The sequence below is a fragment of the Monodelphis domestica genome, chromosome 1 (genome assembly GCF_027887165.1).
Source record: "Monodelphis domestica isolate mMonDom1 chromosome 1, mMonDom1.pri, whole genome shotgun sequence".
Classification (NCBI taxonomy): domain Eukaryota; kingdom Metazoa; phylum Chordata; class Mammalia; order Didelphimorphia; family Didelphidae; genus Monodelphis; species Monodelphis domestica.
The window spans coordinates 485,501,601-485,523,467 of record NC_077227.1 but is presented as its reverse complement, the minus strand read 5'-3'; the positions used below and the strand labels follow the sequence as shown (position 1 = coordinate 485,523,467).

The 21,867-nt window shown below is 34.2% G+C and overlaps 1 protein-coding gene across 6 annotated transcripts in view; it reads left to right on the top strand.

The window, feature by feature from the left end:
• OSBPL2 (oxysterol binding protein like 2) overlaps nt 1-19,667 on the top strand; it is a 145,792-nt gene extending 126,125 nt beyond the window's left edge. For all 6 annotated transcript variants that reach the window (XM_007475614.3, XM_016427564.2, XM_016427565.2 and 3 more), the window contains 3 exons: nt 933-1,056; nt 2,057-2,147; nt 14,823-19,667. In XM_007475614.3, coding sequence (XP_007475676.1) covers nt 933-1,056; nt 2,057-2,147; nt 14,823-14,925 — 318 coding nt within the window. In that variant the 3' untranslated portion in view covers nt 14,926-19,667. The remainder of the gene's footprint in view (nt 1-932; nt 1,057-2,056; nt 2,148-14,822) is intronic.
• The last annotated feature ends 2,200 nt before the right edge of the window (nt 19,668-21,867 follow it).

Genomic DNA, 21,867 nt, shown 5'->3' with positions numbered 1-21,867 from the left:
ATAGCCCAAGGATACATAAAGGAAAAAAGAGATGGTTCCCTATTTAATGGGATCTTCATAGTAGTACTTTTGTGGTAGTATAAATATATACTATACCAAAGTAGATGCCCTTTGATTGAAGAAAGGCAGAACAGATTGTGGTGAATTAATAGAACAAGAATATTATTGAACCAGTAGTTAGTAATGAGTATGAGGAACTGAGAAGAACAAGAATTGATGCAGTATAGCTGCAGACCCAGGAGACCAGTATAGGCAGTGGAATGCAATAACCAGTGTTGATCCCAAGTAATAGAATGATGAACCATTTTATTTTGTGTGGGACTACAACTTTATACATATTTTCAGGTTCTCCTCCCCCACAGGAGTCCTTCATAAAAATTTAAAGAGTTAACTAATCAGTTAACTGCATTATTAGGAAAGAATAGACATTATTAGTTAAGCTAGATTATTAGCAATTAATTTTAAAATTACAATAGGAACAGTATTAAATGTATGTTCATGAAATAAATCTTTAAGAAAATAGTGTACTAATAATGAAATGGGGGGCAGGGGGGGTGCACGCATGCAAAAACCCTTTCCTTCTGTCTTAGAATTGTCACCAAGTATTGGTTCAGAGAGTGGTAAGGACTAGACAATTAGGGTTAAGTGACTTTCCAAGGGGTCACAGCTAGGGGAAAAAAAAAAACCTGAGGTCATATTTTAACTCAGGACTTCCTGTTTCCTGGCCTGGCTCTCTATCCACTGAGCCACCTAGCTGTTGCTATTTTATATTTCAAGCTGAATCAGAGAAAGGTTTTTTGTTCTTTTGCTTGGCAGGAGATGGGGTATTGGGGGGATTTGGCCATAATAATCTCAACTTAAAAATTAATTCCTGGTATGCAAAAATAAATAGAATTTATAGTAGTAACTTTTTTCATGTATGTTTTTTCCAGATGTATAATTTTACCAGATTTACTGTGACCCTCAATGAATTAGAAAAGGGTATGGAAAAGATTTTACCTCCTACAGATTGTCGCCTTCGTCCAGATATCAGAAGCATGGAAAATGGTGACATGGGTATGTTTCTTATTGTTGAATGATAAAACCTCCTTTGTTCATAGCTCTGTCTTTCATTCTTGTTGATACTAAAATCATGCAGGCACTTCAGACAGAGAACTTTAAGTCAGTAGTTCCCAACCTAGTTTAGATAAGCCAGAGTTTCTCTAAAGATTGTTATACAATGTTGAAAAATAAATTTAATTTCCTGTCATTAAAAATAGGTAAATAAATGCCACTGTCACTCAGCAAGCAGTTATTAAGCATTTACTATATTCTGAGTGCTAGAAATATAAATAAAAACCAAATGAACTTAAATTCAAGTGGAAGAAAGGATATGTATGTAACTAAGTATGTATGTATAAGACATATAGAGAGCAGATGAAAGGTAGTCTGAAAGAGGAAGGCATCAACAGCTGAGTGGACTGGGAAAGGCCTCCTTCTAAATGTGGGCTTTGAATTGAGCCTTCAAGAAAGTATAAGGCAAAGGTGAACCTATCACTTTTAAAAGATGGAGACTGCTCAAACTTAAAGCAGGCTGTGTTGGAGCATAGCGACTCCCCTAATTTAGTCTTTATTGTTGGGTTTGTTTATCTACCAAATTATTCTCCCATTGTTCTTTCTTGTGATCTGCAAACCTTTATATTCAGCTCTTTCATTCATTCTAGGAACATGAAGTTTAATAAGGCACAGATGCTAAAGCTATGTTAGTTTTTTAAAAAGATGGAGAATCAAGAACAATGTTTTGTTATTGGAGCTTATTTTTTTGTCTTTCATATTTTTTGGTGATACTTTTTAGTTTTCTTGTCATGAAAATATAAACACTGTCCATAATTTCCCAACAAAAATGGAATTTAACTTAAAGATTAAGCTTTTTTTAGCTTAGCTTTTCAAAAAAGAATATTAGAGCCAATCCTTTTTTCCATTATATCTGCTCATTTATGATTTTTATCTCTATATATTTTATTTAGAAATTCCTTCCATTAAGATTTATTTCTAAAGAATCACACATTTATCCTAGATTTAGCCAGTCAGGAAAAAGAAAGACTAGAAGAAAAGCAAAGACAATCCCGGAAGGATCGTGACAAAGATGAGGAAGAATGGAACACAAGGTAAGTTTTTAAAAGGATAGTGTCAACAAACCCAGTTGGTGGTATGTGCTTTGTCTGGTCCAAATCTCATTATAACTTTAACCACAAAAAAATTAATCAAAAGCATGACAAACTTATCACTAATAATCTAGCAATTAGATGATCATGAATTTTTTGGTCTTAGCAACCTATGAAAGCAAAAGGAGAAAATGGCTGTCCTGTGCCAATATCCTTCTGTTTCTACAGTGATGAAAAAAGAGTTCTTAGTGCAAAGAATGAATCATTTTCAGAGCTCGTGGGTAGTCATGGAATGAAAGATAGTTTTGATGGCCATAGCAATTCTAAAAAGGTTTTTGATTTTTTTTTACTGATGTGCTGTTGGTACCCTAAATGGGAGCTTCTTGTCTGATGCCAGTGAGCCAGCACATTAGAAGAATTGAATCATATCAGTATATACATTCTCACCATTAATAAAACCAGAAGATATAAGAAAGATGCAGTTTAAACAGAAGAATGGCTCCTGATTTTCTTTGGAGAAGCACATTAAAGGAGTTGATTGAATTAGTTTCATTGTATATCTTAAGAAAACAAAAAAATTAATTTTATGTGATAAATGGTAATTTCCCCTTGTAGTACTTATGATAAGAACAAAGCAAAATGACTAACATGAAAATAATTGTTAATTATACACCAATATTTATTGTGTTGAATGATGAGATATAGAGGTTTAAAAAAAAAAACCTCAATAAGAGCATTCAGATTAAATCATCATTTCCCTTAATGCTCAATGGCTACAATGCAAAGGTGGGTATAAGCAGAGATGTTGAAAAATACCTTGGGAATTATGGTTCAGATTTGAGTAACAATTGATGCCAGTAACTTAAAGACTACACAGAAGATTTATATTATGAATATGATTGCCAAGAAGAGTTAGAAAGTAATTAAGCATTAAACAATTTCACAGTTACAAAAAATGAAATTGAATATATCTCAATAGACAGGAAACAATTGTTTACTGATGTGAGAGTTATTTTGAAGCAGTTGTCTGTGTACAATCAGCGCATAAGCTTATTAGAATCATTATTGAAAGAGAATTAAAGATAAAAATGACAAGATAATATGGCATGCAATTATGACAACTTGTAACTGAAATTTAAATCATCCCAAACTTAATTTACAGACATCTAAATGGAGAAGTGTATACCACTTTGGATTTAGGGCTAGGAATTCCTGAGTTCAAATTCAGCTTCAGACATTTAACTAGTTGTATGACCCTGGGCAAGTCACTTAACCTATCTATGTTTCCATTTCCTTATTTGCAAAATAAGGATAATAATAGTACCTACTTCCCAATATTGTTGTGAGGAGAAAATGAGATTAGGTTTATAAAAATGCTTTGTAAGCCTTAAATCACTTTTATTATTGTTACCTATTCAAACAAGCTATTAATGTAAAAAGTGGGAAATGGATAAAGGAAAATTTATCATCACAAATTATCATAATTTCCTATGGCATTAAAGCAAAAACAATCACCAGAATGAGGAAGCTAAAAGAAGAAGAGTAGAAAAAGCATTTATTCAACACCTATTATGTTCCATGTATTGTGCCAAGTACTTTACAAATATTCTCTCTGATTCTCTCAACAGCCTGAGTTGAGGAAACAGAGGCACAGAAGTTAAGAGATTTTATCCAGGGTCACATAATGTCTGAGACCACATTTGAACTTAGATCTTTCTAACTCTAGGCATAGTGCTTATCTACTGTACCACCTAGCTGCCACATCACATTAGCCAGTCAAGAAACATGGAAAAAGAAGTGTGGAATATAAATTTACTTGTAAAATTTCATAAAATTATGAGCAATATCTCCTTGTCCCAAAACAAGGAGAAATAAAAGAGGGGAAAGATTGGCACAAGACCCAGTTAAAACAGATTAAGTTAAAAGCATTTAAAGATGAAAATAAGATAATGATTGGTTGATGAATGGAAGAGATGTCAAAAATTTGTAACAAACTATATTCCTTATCTTTGACAATGGAACCACCATATTTATTGTATGTGGAAGTAGAAATGGAAATAACAAAAGCAAGGAAAACAACTTGGGCCAGACCATATAAGGAGGAGGTCTTCACAATTTAGGGGGGACATTTAAGGATTGACTTAAATATATTTTTAATATATTTGTTCCAATTAAATGTGAAAACAACTTTTAACATTTGTTTTTAAAATTTTGAATTCCAAATTCACTTCATACCTCTCTTCCCTCTTTCCTACCTTGAGAAGACAAGCAATTTAATATAGATTATACATGTGTGAAGTTGGATTGGGAAATGGCAAACCACTCCAGTATCTTTGCAAGAAAACCCCAAATGGAGACACAGAGTCAGATACGACTGATTATTCATGAGCAGTCATGTGAACTCATCAGCCATTTCCTTATCAGCCATGTTGTGAAAGAAAACACAGACAAAGTTAAGAAAGAAAAAGGAAGGGAGGGAGGGAGGGAAGGAAGGAAGGAAGGAAGGAAGGAAGGAAGGAAGGAAGGAAGGAAGGAAGGAAGGAAGGAAGGAAGGAAGGAAGGAAGGAAGGAAGGAAGGAAGGAAGGAAGGAAGGAAGGAAGGAAGGAAGGAAGGAGAGAGAAATTGCTTTGATCTTCATTCAGACTCCATCAGTTCTTTCTCTGGATTTGAATAGCATTTTTTATCATAAATTCTTCATGATTGTCTTAGATCATTGTATTGATCAGAATAACTAAGTCTTTCACAATTGATCATTGTAAAATATTACTTTTATTGTATACAAGGTTCTCCTGGTTCTGCTCCCTTTAATTTGCATCAGTTCACAGAAGTTTTCCCAGGTTTTTCTGAAATTATCCTGTTCATCATTTCTCATTGCATAATAGTATTTCATTACAATAATATACCACAACTTTTCTAGTCATTACTCAGTTGAAGATCATCCTTTCAATTTCCAATTCCTTGTACTATAAAAAGAGGTGCTGTAAATATTTTTGAATATTTAGATCCTTTTCCTTTTTTAAAAAAATCTCTTTGAAATACAGATGTAGTAGTGCTGTTGCTGGGTCAAAGGGTATGCGTAATTTTATAGCCCTTTGGCCATAGTTCCAAATTGCTCTCCAAAATTTTTAGATCAGTTTACAATGCTGCCAACAGTACATTAGTATCCTCATTTTTCCATCTTCCCTCCATTTGTCCTTTTCCTTTTCTGTCGTATTAGCCAATCTGATAGGTGTGAAGTGGTACCTCAGAGTTGTTTTAGTTTTCATTTCACTAATCAATAGAGATTTAGAGCAATTTTATGTAACTATAGTTAGCTTTGATTTCTTCTTCTGGAAACTGCTTGTTCCTATCCTTTGACCATTTATCAATTGGATAATTACTTAAAGTCTTATAAATTAGACTCATATATTTGAGAAATGAGGCCTTTATCAGAGAAACTTATTGTAAATTCCACCCCCCCTTCCCAAGTTTCTGGCTTTTCTTTTTATCTCGGCTGGATTCTTTTTATTTGTGCAAAACCTTTTAAATTTGATATTAACAAAATTATCTGTTTCATATCTCATTATTCTCTTTATCTCCTGTTGAGTCATAGATTCTTCCTTTATCGTAGATCTGACAGGTAAACTATTCCATACTCCCCTTTATCATCCTTTATGTATAAAGCATGTACCCATTTCAACTGTATTTTGGTATACGGTTTAAGACATTTGTCTAGACCTAAAGCTTCTGTCAAAACTCCTTTACAGTTTTCTAACAGTTTTTGTCAAATAGTGAATTTTTATTCCCAAAGTGTGAATCTTTGGGTTTGTCCAACACTAGATTACTGTGATCATTTACTACTATGTATTTGTTTGCCTACTCTATTCAACTGATCCACCAACTTTGTTTCTTAATCAGTACCAAATTATTTTGATTATTTTAGCATTATCGTACAGTCTGGTACTGTTAGACTACCTTCCTTTGCATTTTTTTTATTGATTCCCTTGATGTTCTTGACCTTTTATTCTTCCTAATGAATTTTGTTATTATTTTTCTAGCTCTATAAAATAATTTTTTCATACTTTGATATGACAGGGATTGATTCTTAAGGAATCTGAAAAAGGGACACATGCCAAATTATTTGTAAAAATAATGAATTGTAATTCTCTCCCCCTAAAAAGCAGGGAAGGAGACGTCAAAGGATCATAAACTTGGAATTTTAATGATATTAGATGAAGTCCAACCCCCTTATTTTACAAACTAATCAATTGGAACACAGAAAAATTATGACTTATATAAGGTCATTCAACTTATAAGTGACAAAAACTAGGATTTAAGCCCAGGTACACCAGCTCTATCTAGTAGTGTTTCTACTAATCCACATGTTTCCAAAACTGATCTTCATATGAATTAAAAGGATTATTGAAGAAAATTTGAGACAGGAAGAGGCAAGCTTTCAGAAATTATATTTTACAGTGGACCATCTTTTAAGGTTCAGAAAAAAAAAAAAGATTCCACTGGGTTTTTTATTTGTTGTCTAAAAAAATTTTAATTTGGCAGAACTAAAATGAAAACAGAAGTCCTCTTCAAACAAGATATCATCCAATTATTTGTTATGCTTGTACAAATTTGCTTGCTAACTTCAGCAATAGGGTTAATGTTTTGATCCACTCATTTTCAGGAGAAAAACAATAGAGAAGCATGTGTGCCAAAAATGTTTGCCAATTCTAGCACTAAGCCCTAAGAGGGATACTCAAAGGTCCAAGAAATTTTCCTGTTGTACATGGCATTGTTCTTCTTGTAAGAGGTTTAATATTCCAGATAGATTAGCTTTACAGTCCACATAGGTGAAATCAAGTGGAAAATGCCTGGTAGACTCAAACCTTGGAAAGTGTGCATGACCAAGAGAAAAATAGGGGGCCAGGAATTTGGAGAGAATTACACAGAAATTTCAGTAACTCTTAACTTTTTTTTCTGTCTACTTAACAAGTGTTCTCATCTGTCTGTATGACTGAATTGTGGAACACTTTATTCTCCAAAGAATTGCTAGTGGCTTTGAGGAAATAGCTCTGTGGTGGGCATTGGTAGACTCTATATTATTAACAGGGCAAGGGTTATGTACCAGAAGCAACATGAAGTACCATTCAGGAGATATATGACCAGAAAAGGTTGTAGACTAGTTATATAGCGATGATGATAATGATAACAATAATAATAGCAGCATTTATATAGCATCGACTCTGTGCCAGGCACTATGCCAAGCATTTTACAAATATTATTTCAATTGATCCTTGGAACATCCCTGAGAGTTAGGTGCTATTTTTATCCTCATTTTACAGATGAGGAAACTGAGGCAAACAAGATTTCAGTGACTTGTCCTACGACACATGACTCATTAATGTCTGAACCTGGATTTGAACTCAGACTCCAGTCCCTACTCTGTCTACCTAGCTGCCCTCTAGCAAGAGATATTAGATGAAAATCCCAAGTACTGTATGACTACAAATGTGATATTAAAAGAATCAGAGACCTCCAGCACATAGGGTAGCATGTTTATGGAAAGACATAAACAAGAGATGCTCAGGATAAAAAAGGCATGGATGAATTTTGAAAGCCTATGATAATGAAGAGAGTACTTTGAGAGCTGACATTACAAACTAATTGGAGTATTAAAAGAAAAAGGAAAAATACAAATATATATATATATGAACAGATAAAGAGTAAAATGAACAAAACCAGGAGAACCCTTTATAAAATAACACAACATTGTAAAGATAAATGACACTGAAGATATTAAGACTTCTGGTCACTGCAAAGACTAGCCAAGATTCCAGAAAGTTGATGATCAATCTACCTGACAGAGAAAGGAATGGTCTAGATATGAAAAATGAGATATCTGTTTTTGGACATGGCCCCAAATATCAATAGTCAATAAACATATACCAAGGGCTTTTTAAGTGCCAAGGACATAAGTGCTGGAGATACAAATATGAAAAAGACAGTCCCTGCCTTCAAGGATCTTACAATCTAATGGGGGAAAACAAAAGAAAAGACAATTGAAAGGGGAAAAGGAGGTATGCAGAGGGGGATGTAAGGTGTCTTTTCCCAGTTATACATTTCAAGCAACCCATACGTCTTATCTGAAAACTGACCCTGTCCTGATCAATCAGTTAATGTTTTCTTGTTCCTTTGATTGAATACAGATGCTTGGAGAATAGTGGGATTCCTTTTTTTTTTTCTGATTTAAGGGAACTCCACTTGTTCAGTGTTCCCTCCATCTTGGAGTTCACCTGCCAACTCAGAAAATTCCTAATCTTTCCTCCAATTAGAAATCAGATAACCTAATCTTATATTCTGGCTTATGTCCTATTAATTGCTTTCTTTTAATGCATAAAAATCTCTCCCCCTGTATTTAGAAAACTCTAACCCTTGTTTCCTCAGTCATTTCAATCACTATATACTATATAGAACCAAACTTGCTATTTGCTGTGTGTGTGTATATGTGTGTTTATGTATATTTGTGTGTGTCTCTCTCTCTTTAGACACACCTAAATATGTATAAAATATATTTAGGGTACATATGTATATTAAAATCTTTAAATTTTTTCCAGATTATGTGTCTATAGGATTTTTAATAATCATTTTCTGACATTTTGCATTCTATATTTTCTTCCTCCCATCTCCCCAAGAGGGTAGGTAATGTGATATAGGTACATGTGTTATCATATAATACATATTTCTATATTCTATTGCTTACACTAGAGAAAAATTTATGGAAGAAATAAAGTGAAGATTCTTTCTATGGTGGTGGATGGCCTTTTTAATTCTGTGTCCTTTGTAGTTGTCCTAGATCCTTGCCTTATTGATAATAATCAAGCTATTTATCAAGTTAATTATCATACACTATTATTGTTACTATGTACAATGTTCTCCTGGTTCTGCTTATTTCACTTTGTATCACTTCATATAACTTGTTCCAGGTTTTTTGTGATCCTGTGTGTGTGTGTTGTTTGACTTTTTTTGGTAATTATTAAAGTCATATTCTGAAATCAAATTATTTTAATTCATTGCATTTGGTTTCTGGTACTGAAATGTGATTAGAGAAATATGGATTTCTGTAAAGATTATAAAAATTTCTATATTTGTCTCTCCCCAAAATAAATTAAGTATTTTTCCCCACTGAAAGACCCAATAAAATTTCATGACAGTTGACTAAAATGTTCTGAAATAAATTCTCAATTCCTAGGACTAATCCCTTTTGAACAATATTCTTTTTTTTTTTTTTTTTTTTTTTAATATATTTTATTTGGTCATTTCCAAGCATTATTCATTAAAGACATAGATCATTTTCTTTTCCTCCCCCCCCCCCAACCCCCCATAGCCGACGCGTAAGTCCACTGGGCATTAGATGTTTTCTTGATTTGAACCCATTGCTTTGTTGATAGTATTTGCATTAGAGTGTTCATTTAGAGTCTATCCTCTGTCATGTCCCCTCAATCTTTGTATTCAGGCAGTTGCTTTTTCTCGGTGTTTCCACTCCCATAGTTTATCCTTTGCTTATGAATGGTGTTTTTTTCTCCTGGGTCCCTGCAAGTTGTTCAGGGACATTACACCACCACTAATGGAGAAGTCCATTACGTTCGATGATACCACAGTGTGTTTGTCTCTGTGTACAATGTTCTCCTGGTTCTGCTCCTCTCGCTCTGCATCACTTCCTGGAGGTTGTTCCAGTCTCCATGGAACTTCTCCACTTTATTATTCCTTTTAGCACAATAGTACTCCATCACCAACATATACCACAGTTTGTTCAGCCATTCCCCAATTGATGGGCATCCCCTCATTTTCCAGTTTTGGGCCACCACAAAGAGCGCAGCTATGAATATTTTTGTACAAGTCTTTGTGTCCATTATCTCTTTGGGGTACAGACCCAGCAGTGCTATGGCTGGGTCAAAGGGTAGATATTCTTTTGTCGCCCTTTGGGCATAGTTCCAAATTGCCCTCCAGAATGGTTGGATCAGTTCACAGCTCCACCAGCAATGAATTAATGTCCCTACTTTGCCACATCCCCTCCAGCATTCATTACTTTCCTTTGCTGTTATGTTAGCCAATCTGCTAGGTGTGAGGTGATACCTCAGAGTTGTTTTGATTTGCATCTCTCTGATTATAAGAGATGTAGAACACTTCTTCATGTGCTTGTTAATAGTTTTGATTTCTTTATCTGAGAACTGCCTATCCATTTCCCTTGCCCATTTATCAATTGGAGAATGGCTTGATTTTGTGTACAATTGATTTAGCTCTTTATAAATATGAGTAATTAAACCTTTGTCAGAGGTTTCTATGAAGATTTTTTCCCAATTTGTTGTTTCCCTTCTGATTTTAGTTATATTGGTTTTGTTTGTACAAAAGCTTTTTAGTTTGATGTAGTCAAAATTATTTATTTTACATTTTGTGATTCTTTCTATATCTTGCTTGGTTTTAAAGCCTTTCCCCTCCCAAAGGTCTGACATGTATACTATTCTGTGTTTACCCAATTTACTTATGGTTTCCTTCTTTATGTTTAAGTCACTCACCCATTTTGAATTTATCTTGGTGTAGGGTGTGAGGTGTTGATCTATTCCTAGTCTCTCCCACACTGTCTTCCAATTTTCCCAGCAGTTTTTATGAAATAGTGGATTTTTGTCCCAAAAGCTGGGATCTTTGGGTTTATCGTATACTGTCTTGCTGAGGTCGCTTTCCCCCAGTCTATTCCACTGATCTTCCTTTCTATTTCTTAGCCAGTACCAAATTGTTTTGATGACTGCTGCTTTGTAATATAGTTTTAGGTCAGGGACTGCAAGGCCCCCATCATATGTGTTTTTTTTCATTATTTCCCTGGATATCCTTGATCTTTTGTTCTTCCAAATGAACTTTGTTATGGTTTTTTCTAAATCAGTGAAGAAGTATTTTGGTAGTTCAATGGGTATGGCACTAAATAGATAAATAAGTTTGGGTAGGATGGTCATTTTTATTATATTGGCTCGTCCTATCCATGAGCAGTTAATGTTTTTCCATTTGTTCAAGTCTAGTTTTAGTTGTGTGGCGAGTGTTTTGTAGTTGTGTTCATATAGTTCCTGTGTTTGTCTTGGGAGGTAGATTCCTAGGTATTTTATTTTGTCTAAGGTGATTTTGAATGGGATTTCTCTTTCTAGTTCTTGCTGCTGAGCTGTGTTGGAGATATATAGAAAAGCTGATGATTTATGTGGGTTTATTTTGTATCCTGCAACTTTGCTAAAGTTGTTGATTATTTCAATTAGCTTTTTGGTTGAATCTCTAGGATTCTTTAAGTAGACCATCATGTCATCCGCAAAGAGTGATAACTTGGTCTCCTCCTTGCCTATTTTGATGCCTTCAATTCCTTTATCTTCTCTAATTGCTACTGCTAGTGTTTCTAGTACAATGTCAAATAGTAGAGGTGATAATGGGCATCCTTGTTTCACTCCTGATCTTATTGGGAATGCATCTAGTTTATCCCCATTGCAGATGATATTAGCTGTTGGTTTTAGATATATACTGTTTATTATTTTTAGGAATGACCCTTCTATTCCTATGCTTTCTAGTGTTTTTAATAGGAATGGGTGTTGTATTTTATCAAAGGCTTTTTCTGCATCTATTGAAATAATCATGTGATTCTTGCTAGTTTGCTTGTTGATGTGGTCAATTATGTGGATGGTTTTCCTAATGTTGAACCAGCCCTGCATCCCTGGTATGAATCCTACTTGATCATGGTGAATGATCCTTCTGATCACTTGCTGGAGTCTTTTTGCTAGTATCCTATTTAAGATTTTTGCATCTATATTCATTAGGGAGATTGGCCTATGAACAATATTCTTTTAAAAGTCTAAAATTCATGCTTGAAAGCTGCCTTTCATACCAGATAGATTAGTAATTTAATCATGTATTTTATTTTTTCTTTCTTAACCCTTGAGATTTAGTGAAACATCAGTTTGAAGGTTTTTAGTTTTTTAATCCAGGAACAGATTGAAAGAACATGCAAACGATATATTAATACAGTCAAATTTGTTTCATTATTAGAACTAATTAAATACTTCTCTTTAGTTAAGATATTTGAACATTTTTATATGTGATTATCTTTAGTTTCATCATTTCTTTGGATTAGGAGTGTAATATTAAAAGCATGAAAAAGAAAGGAGTTTGCATCACTAATTTGTATTAAATTCTTAATTAAAAGACTGGAATACTCTAAAATAACAACTATGATTTCTTGTTTATCCCATTGTAAGCTGTCCCAGAGTGGAATGCATCCTAAGAAGTAGAATCCATAGCTTCTTCCTTGGATCTTCTGATAAAGTACCTTGTACTTTACTTGAGGAGAATGTTGAAAGAGATGAATTAGAAGAGTAGTTGGTAATGGTTTAGTTACACTGTGGCAAGCGATATATTTAGGGGATTACCCTAAGGGTCTTTTTGCTTAGCCCTGTGCTGTTTAATATTTTTTATCAATAATTTGAATAAGGATGGCATGTCTGATCATCAGATTTATAAGTGATACAAAACTGCGAGGGAGAATTAACACAATAGATGACAGGATCCCAAAAGATCTTGAATGACCAGAATGTTAATGCTAGATTTAATAAGACAAAACTCAGAAAGGATAAATATAAGGTTTTGAACTCAGATAAAAATAAAATCAAACTTACAAATATAAGATGGAGGAAAAATATGTGAGAGTTTTGGTGGATGGAAAGCTCAAAATGAGTTAGCAGTGTAATATAGCCAAAAAAGACACAGGAACAGAACTTTTGGGAACAGGAAGGTTATTTTCCCCTTAACATCTTTCTGGAGAGTGGTGTCCAGTGCTGAATGCCACAGCATAAGGACATTACTAAACCTGAAAAGGGTCAAAAGGATGACCACCAAGATGGTCAACAACAACAGTGTGTCATGTGAGAATGGTTTGAAGGAATTTGGGCATTTTTGTAGTTTTGGGAAGAGAGGATTATGAGGAAACATGTTAGCTATCTGCAAGTATTTGAAGGGCAATTATGTGGAATAGGAATTAAATTTGTTCTGTTTGACTAAGGTGAGGTAGATGTGGGGGTGGAACAATTGGTAGAAGTTGTAAAAAAGTCTATTGGACTTGATACTAGGAAAAACTTTACTTAACACTTGTCCAAAAGTAGAAAGAGCTGCCTTAAAAGGTTGTAGGTTCTCTTCCTTAGAGACCTTCAAGTATATAGCATATATTGGACAACTCAGTTGGTTAAAGTGAGTATTTTTTTTGTATGAGATAGTATTTTTTTTTATAATATTTTATTTGTTCATTTCCAAGTATTATTCATTAAAGACAAAGATCATTTTCTTTTCCTCCCCCCTACCCCCCGTAGCCGATGCATGATTCCACTGGGTATTACATGTGTTCTTGATTCGAACCCATTGCTATGTTGTTAATATTTGCATTAGGGTTTCCTTTAGAGTCTCTCCTCTGTCATGTCCCCTCAACCGCTGTAGTCAGGCAGTTGCTTTTCCTTCTACTCCCACATTTTGTCCTCTGCTTATGAATGGTGTTTTTTCTGCTGGATCCCTGCAGATTATTCAGGGACATTACACCGCCACTAATGGAGAAGACCATTATGTTCGATTATACCACAGTGTATCAGTTTCTGTGTACAATGTTCTCCTGGTTCTGCTCCTCTATGAGATAGTATTTGTAAAAAGCACTTTGCTTATGTTTAATGCTTATTCTCTTCTCCTAAGAAAAGTAGCACAAAAATAGGACTAGTTTTTTTTTTTTCCAGCAGTTTAAATTATAGCAAGCAAGTCCTGTTTTAGTCCTTAAAGATGTCCCTAGGGGTTGTTGACTTAGTTTAAAATGTTTTGATACCTTTGTTATTGAAGATTCCCAATATCTTCTGCTTCTAGATCAATTACCTATCCCTCACCCTGAAATCTGGTATGGTTTTAAGGAAGCAATATCCCTGACATGTTTAGAATCCAAGATATAAATTTAGAAGTAACTATAGGGGCAGCTGGGTAGCTCAGTGGATTGAGAGTCAGGCCTAGAGATGGGAGGTTCTGGGTTCAAATATGACCTCAGACCCTTCCTAACTATGTGACCCTGGGCAAGTCACTTAACCCCCATTGCTGAGCCCTTACCAATTTTCTACGTTGGAACCAATACATAGTATTGATTCTAAGGTAGAAGGTAAGGGTAAATAAAAAGTAACTATAGGCTGTATTTTTTTATTTTTTTCTTTATTTTGAAAATTCTTGAGTTAATATTATTTTTAAAACTTTTATTTACCTTGATAAATTATTTTATCTTGTACTTAGCTAAACATATAAATGCATATGATATAGCCATATATCTTTTTCATCACTAATTTGCTAATAGTTTTGCATTCAACAGAAATGTCAACAAACCTCACTAGATTTATTTGATATCTTAGATCTAATGGAAAGATCATTTGGGGAAGAACTGGAATTGTAAATTACAGAAAAGTCAGTTATCTCTGCTTCATAGAATCATAAATCTAGAGCCAGAAGGGAAATCATAGGTCATTCCTACCAACCCCCTTCATTTTCCAAATGAGCCACCTAAAGCCAGTAGAGGTGAAGTGACTTGCCTAATGCTGGCTTGATGAAGAAAAGTTTTTTTTTCCTTTAATGAAATATTTTCTTATCCATCTTTTTTTCTACAGGTGGTTTTATCAAGGTGTTAACCCACATACTGGAACTGCTGACTGGTTATATTCGGGTAGATACTTTGACAGAAATTTCTCAGACTGTCCTGATATATACTGAACCATTGGAACAGATTCTTCAGGACATGGGGACATGGAGAGGTCACACTCCACTTCAAGCCAGCTCTTCTGGTTTTGTTAATAGCAGAAACCAGCTTTTGTAACAGCAATTTTAATGGAAATAGCATCATTCACTGATCAAGGATTTAATTCTTATTAGTTTTTTGATTGCCAAAAATTTAATTGCTATTGTGTTCTCACCATAAAGTTGCACTTGAAATCATCAAGTTTTCACTAAGTTTTAAAAAAGGAAAATTCTTTGTGATTCCCTTTCATGTGACAGAAATTGACTGTGGCTGGTTTAGTTTACAAGCACCCTCTTAACTCTAACAACATTTAAAGAAGTAACAGGAAGACATCCATGTTTCTACTTGTAGTGAAGCAAAAAAAGGGCTTCTTCAAGTATTCAGAAGTTGAACCAGTGAATATAAATAAGTATGAGAGGAGAAGAGATGGATCTTGGAAACTATCCCGATAGGTATAAAGAACTGAAGGTTCTGAAGGTATAAAGAACTACTATAAAATGATGGTGATACAGAGGCGAATCTATACAAAACACAGCATGTCAGACTGAATTGGATAAAAAGCTACCAAATAACATATTTTTTTATTTGGGGGTCCTGTAAACATTACTTAATAAATACTGATGACAAAACAACTGATTTAGCATTTTGGTCACAAGCAAGGTATGCATTAATCAACATCTAAGTACTATCCAGAGTAAAACATCGTTACAATCTAGAATGATTAAAAATGTTCATAGAAACATGGAAGAAAAACACTCAAGGCTGCTTTTAGCCATGTGTGAGTAAGTCAGGCCTGTAGAGTTTGGTACTATTTATACTGACTTTTCATTCTGGAAAAAGCATTTAATGCCTCTAGTGTCTAGTCAGTTTTGAAAGCACTTCATATGTATTCATAGAATCGTGGGTTTTTTTTTTCCCCTTGATATGCATGTTCTAAAACATTACTGAATCACATCTGATTGTTGGAGGGCAAGGGGGTTGGGGAGGGCAGAATTTAATTCAAATGGTATAACTAGAATTATTTAAGAAATAATAGGTATATCTGTCTTAAGCACATGTGGTCATCAAAGTGACTTATTTTTCTTTGTGTAGAAATGTCAAAGCCATATAATGTCAGAGCTATTTGAATTGCAGATCAATTTATTGTATATATATACATATATACATATATACATAATATTGAGTTAGGTTACAAAGTCATACATTTCTAAAGAAAAGGGATTATAGTTTTCTGTTTGGCTTGAATATTATGTTTGCAATTAAAACCCTTTTTAAAGCCAAGACTTGTTTTGAAAGCTTTTAATTTGGTAACCATTAGAAACTGGAAAGCAGCTGTGTTACTGCTGAGTTTATAGTCATTCAATGATGACCGCAGTTCTCTTTACCAACAACTTTACATATTCTTAAAATGAACTTGAAGGTTGACTTCTTGATGCATTTGAGGATTCAAGTGCATAATATTTTTCACAAAGCAGATTTTTAAGTATCTGCCAATGCAAAATATAGTAAAGAAGTCAGAGGGTTATTTTCTGTGCACGTAAAGCCAGGCTCTTCAGCTGAAGAAAGGCAGTCATGGTGTGAGTTCATTCTGTAAGCATGCAGGTAAGTTATAAAAATTCAAGACAGATATAGCTCTGAAGTACATTCACATTCACTGTATTTGGGGGGGAGTGGGGGAGGCAGAGAAAAACATTTTATTTGCTGTTTTGAAGAGAAAGGCAGCATGGCATAGTGGACAGAAAGTTAACATCAAAGCCCCAAAGCCCTGAGTTCCAAGTCCTGCCTCTGATACATATTGACTTTCAGTGCTCTAGGAACTCTAAAGCTGTAAATTACAGAGAAGATGTGACCTGCATTAGTAGAGGAAATTTTCTTACCCGAGAGTTCCTTGTCCCAGTGAGAATCATAGATCCAGTAATAGTCCTTATCCCAGACACAAGTGGGTTCTTTATAGTGTTAGATACCCAGCCTCATAATAAATGAGTTGGTATTTGGAGGGTTTAGAGAGGCTAACTAGGATAATGTAGCCCTGCTAAAAAAGCACTGGTTCCTATATGCTTTCTTTTAAAAGGATAAGAAAGTAACAAAGGTGGTTAATAAAATTTTAATATTCATTTTATATTTATTGTATAATGCTTCTTTTTCATACCCATGCCTATAAAACACTTAATACATGAAAGTAATGACACTTAAACTTTATCATCATTTTTGTAAAACATTAGGATAAAGTGAAATGTTCTTTATTAGCATTTTAATGATAAAAATTCTTTTAAAGTATGATCATGCTTTCTAATGATATGGTTTTTGACTCATGCAAAAATTGTCTATTTGTATTTTGAATACTGACCTATGTTTAGTTGACATTAAAAAAACTTAACGCCCAAATTTCATTATTTTGCAGGGTAATATTTTCATGATTAGATCAAAACATCTGCATTGGATAACTTAAAACATCTTTAGACTAGAACTACACTAACCAAGCCTGATTTTGTGTGTGTGTGTGTGTGATTTTTCCCAATTGAAACTCAAATTCAGGCCACGTTGTTGTTTTTTTCTAGGCATAATTACCGCCTTTGTATAAACTGGAGCCAGTCAGTGTTTCAGAAATTGAACAAAAAGCTGTCTAATGTCTAGGAAGACTGGACAAAATTTTCTTTTGTTTTATTTGACTTTAATATTGTTTACATTATCGTGGCCAACACAGTATTTGTATGGGGTAGCCTGGTGGTGCCTAGCTAAAGCAAAGGACACAGTGAAGTCCTTAAGAATAAGCAGCACTTTTACCTTAGGAGTACTTGCCTCAGTTAAGGGAGATAAAATAAAGGAGACCTGTGCAGGTTTGCATTCCCATTCCCCATCTTGCCTCTAAGGCTGCCACAAAAACCAAGACACCTCCAAAATACTTTATACCTCTATAAAAGGCCTATAAGTAAAACAAAATGATTTTAGGAAAGAGTGCCAAAATGTACTTTGTGGTTCTTGAAAAGTACCTAAGAACTTAAACATAGATTGATTGCAAATCTATCTATGTTACAGTTCCTAGACACAGAGAAATAGGGGGAAAACAAATAGATGGCACCAAGGATACCTTTATTTGTTTGTACTTGGCAGGATGGGTTGGAAAATAAACTTCCCTTTCCCCTTGCTCATTATTTTTCCTGTTAGTCTCCATCTCTGCAATTTCTGATGCATGTTCAGACTCATTCTGCCTGAAATAACCCATTTGATGGAGCAAAAGTGAATTCTAAATGTCAAGATGGCTTTGGTGAAGAATGTAATAGGGGAAAAGCATTCTGGGAAACCTTGAGTTCACCACTGTTGCCCCTTTCTGAGCATTTAACAAACATCTAATAATACTGTTATGTGATAATTGTTGGAACAACTAGCAAAGAAAGCTATTGAGCAATGGTGAATAAAATGCTTGGCAGGCCGAGTTGCTATGTCTTAATGCCTATTAGGTGTAAGTAATAAAATGTGAAACAGACTCAAATCCATGAAAAAAATGACCTGCTTAAACTTTTTTATAAATTATCATTGAGCAGCAACTTGAGAAGTAGCATGGTAAAGTCATAAGGGCCCCATCAGTAGACTCAAAAGATCTAGGTTTCATTCCTGCCTCTGCCACTAACTTGCTTTGTAGCCTTGGGTAAACCACTCTGGGCTCCTTTCCTATATACCATCTAAGGTCCTTTCCAGTTCTAAATCTTAAGATCCTATGATTTTGAGGTCTTCTGTCTTTGGGAAAAGATTGCAATAAAAGGCATATTTAAGTTACTTAGAAGATTCAAACTGGTGAAAGCTCTCCAGGGTTAAAAATATCCTCGCTACTTCTAATCTTGGATGCTAAGTTTTCTGTCTCAGAGATTAAAAAGTAGATGTGAAGCAATGTGTCTGTCAATAGAAGAGAAAAAGGGTCATTGATGAGAAAATCTTTGGAAAATCCTGATTTTCTTATGCCTCAGCATTTAGATATATATATATATTTTTAATCTCCCAAAGATCTTTTCTATAACCAGAATGGTTACAAAAGACTTTGGATCACCAGTAGCCTGCTGGTAGTTGACACGTGATAACATGGTTTATAATTATAGGCATAGCACACTAACTTGCTTTTTTCTAACATTTCCTAAATTTATTCTGTTTTCTTATCTTCTCCATACTTACTGTCAATTTTTTTCCAACGTGCACGCACCACTCTTTTGTCATCACTTGGTATGAAGGCTATATAGAACAATACATAATTTGGTAAATTGTTATCAAAGCCTCTTTTGTAAAAGTATAAACTGTGTGTCTTGGGGCAGTGGTATACTACAGCAATACTTAATTCTCTGTAAAGTTACTGGATAGAACACAGACAAGTGATTTGGGTATGTTTTTATAGCTAGCATGTGGAAAAAATATGCTTTTTGCTTCTACCCAGAATGCCAGCACACGTCCTGAGTTACACTCTTACGGAGCCACATTTTTTGCCTTACATAATTGCTGTGCTTGGTTGATTCTTTCAAACACTGTGTTTATTTTATCAATGTTGCATGAAAATGTCAGACTATGAAAATGCTTTAGTGAAATGGATTTATTTTTATAATATTTAATAACTGTCAATACCCGTCTATATTAACAAAATCAGTCATACTTTAGCTTTTTGGAGGAGTATGTACAGGTTTGTGGAGATGAATGTTAAAACCGTAGATCTGAATAAAGGTCCTTTTGAAGAAGATAAGTTGTGTTTGACATTTACTTTTCAATCTAAAATTTTTTACCATTTCAAGCCGATTTCTCCTTTAGGGAAAGATCTTCAAGTCTACTGCAGTTAATCTAATTTGCCTTACATTTATTTGGACTATTTGTTCATTAGGGACAGCATAAATAAATGCATTGTTTTATAGCAGAACTTGACATTGTTATAAGCAGATTTGAAAATGCTTTAATAATACCTTTCTGTTAAACAAGCTTCACAGATGAAAATGTCCCAGAATTCTTAAGGCAGCAATGATTTATGCATTAACAATTCATTCTTTTTCCTGTAGGAATTGTCTTGTTGAAAGAAACCAAATACTACCAAATATTTATTATTATTAATTTAAAAGTTGTATTCTTAGAATTTTTTTCAGAGTAGTTCTAAAAGTAATTTGTTAAAATTCCAATTATTTTGCTTCTTTGTCCCCTCCAGAATACCATTTCTCTTTGATTTTTAGCCATGCAGTGGCAGCATAAGACAGAAAGCAAAAGTCATCATACTGTCATTACACTATATATCTTATTGTAGCTACCTTTATTTTGGGCTGAGAGAATACAAAAACCAAGTCTTTATTAATTTAATTTTTTTATTTTTTAGCATGATACCTTTTAAAATTATTGTTTTTAACATTCTTTTAAAAAATTTGAGTTCTGTATTCTCTTTTCACTGTGAGGGCAAGAAGTGTAATATCAAATATACACATGAAATCATGCAAAATATATTTCCATGTTACAGAAAAAATAAAGTGAAAAAATATGGTTCAGTCTGCATTCAGACTATCAATTATCTGGAAATGGATAGTATTTTTCATCATAAATCGTTTGGAATTGACTTGGGATCATTGTATTGATCAGAATGGCTACATTATTCACAATTTATCATCTTTATAATGTACAATGTTCTGGTTCTCACTTTGCTTCAATTCATTTAATTCTTCTCAGGTGTTTTTGAACCATCCTATTCATCATTTCTTATATATAATTCAAATGCATTCCATCACAACATAACCACAGTGGCTTGATCAGCCATTCCCAAATTAGAAGGCATCCTCTCAATTTCCAATTCTTTGCAGCCACAAAAAGGGTTTCTATAAATATTTTTATACATATAGGTCCTTTTCCTTTTAATCTCTTTGGAATATTATTAGTACTGCTATTTCTGAGTCAAAAGATATGCAGTATTATAGCCCTTTGGGCATAGTTCCAAATTGGTCTCCAGAATGATTGGATCAGTTTACAACTCCACCAATAGTGCATTAGTGTCCTCATTTTCCCATATCCCCTCCAGCATTTGTCATTTTTCATTTCTGTTATCTGATAGGTATGAGGTGGTATCTCAGAGTTGATTCAGTTTGCATTTCTCTAATAGTGATTTAGAGCATTTTTTTTCAAATGACCATAGATAGCTTTGATTTTTTCTTCTGGAAAGCCTGTTCATATTCTTTGATCATTTGTCAATTGGGGAATAACTTGTATTCTTATAAGTTTGACTTCAAGGGAGCAACTTGGTGGCTAAGTGGATGAAGAGCCAGGCCTAGAGAATGGGAGGCCTTGGGTTCATATTTGGCCTCTGACATTTCCCAGCTGTGTGACCCTGGGCAAGTCACTTAACCCTCTTTGCCTAGTCTTCACCCCTCTCCTGCCTTGTAACCAATATACAATATCAATTCTAAGGTAGAAGGTAAGGGTTTTTGTTTTTTTAATTTGACTTAGTTCTCTACATATTGAGAAATGAAGCCTTTATCAGAGGAACTTGCCATAATCCCCCTCCCCCCCAGTTTCCTATTTTCCTTATCTCTATTGTCATTGGTGTTGTCTGTGTAAAACCTTTTTAATGTAGTCAGTTATTCATTTTACAGCCTATAATTCTCTCATTCTCTTGATTGGTCATAAATTCTTCCCTTATTCATGGATCTGACTGGTAAACTGTTCCATGCTCCCCTAATTTGCTTTCTGTCTAAATCATGTGACCATTTTGATCATAATTTCATATATAATGTGAGATGTTAAAAAACCAAGTTTTTAATGACCTTTGGATAACTGCAAAGGAGTCAGCTTTGTTTTTCCTTTTCTGTATCCTCAGGATATTTCTACCAGAATCTAGTAGGAAAAGAGGCAGAAATATTAACTTTATTACTGTGTATTTAATCTGGTGCATTCCCCAAACAGGAAGCTAATGT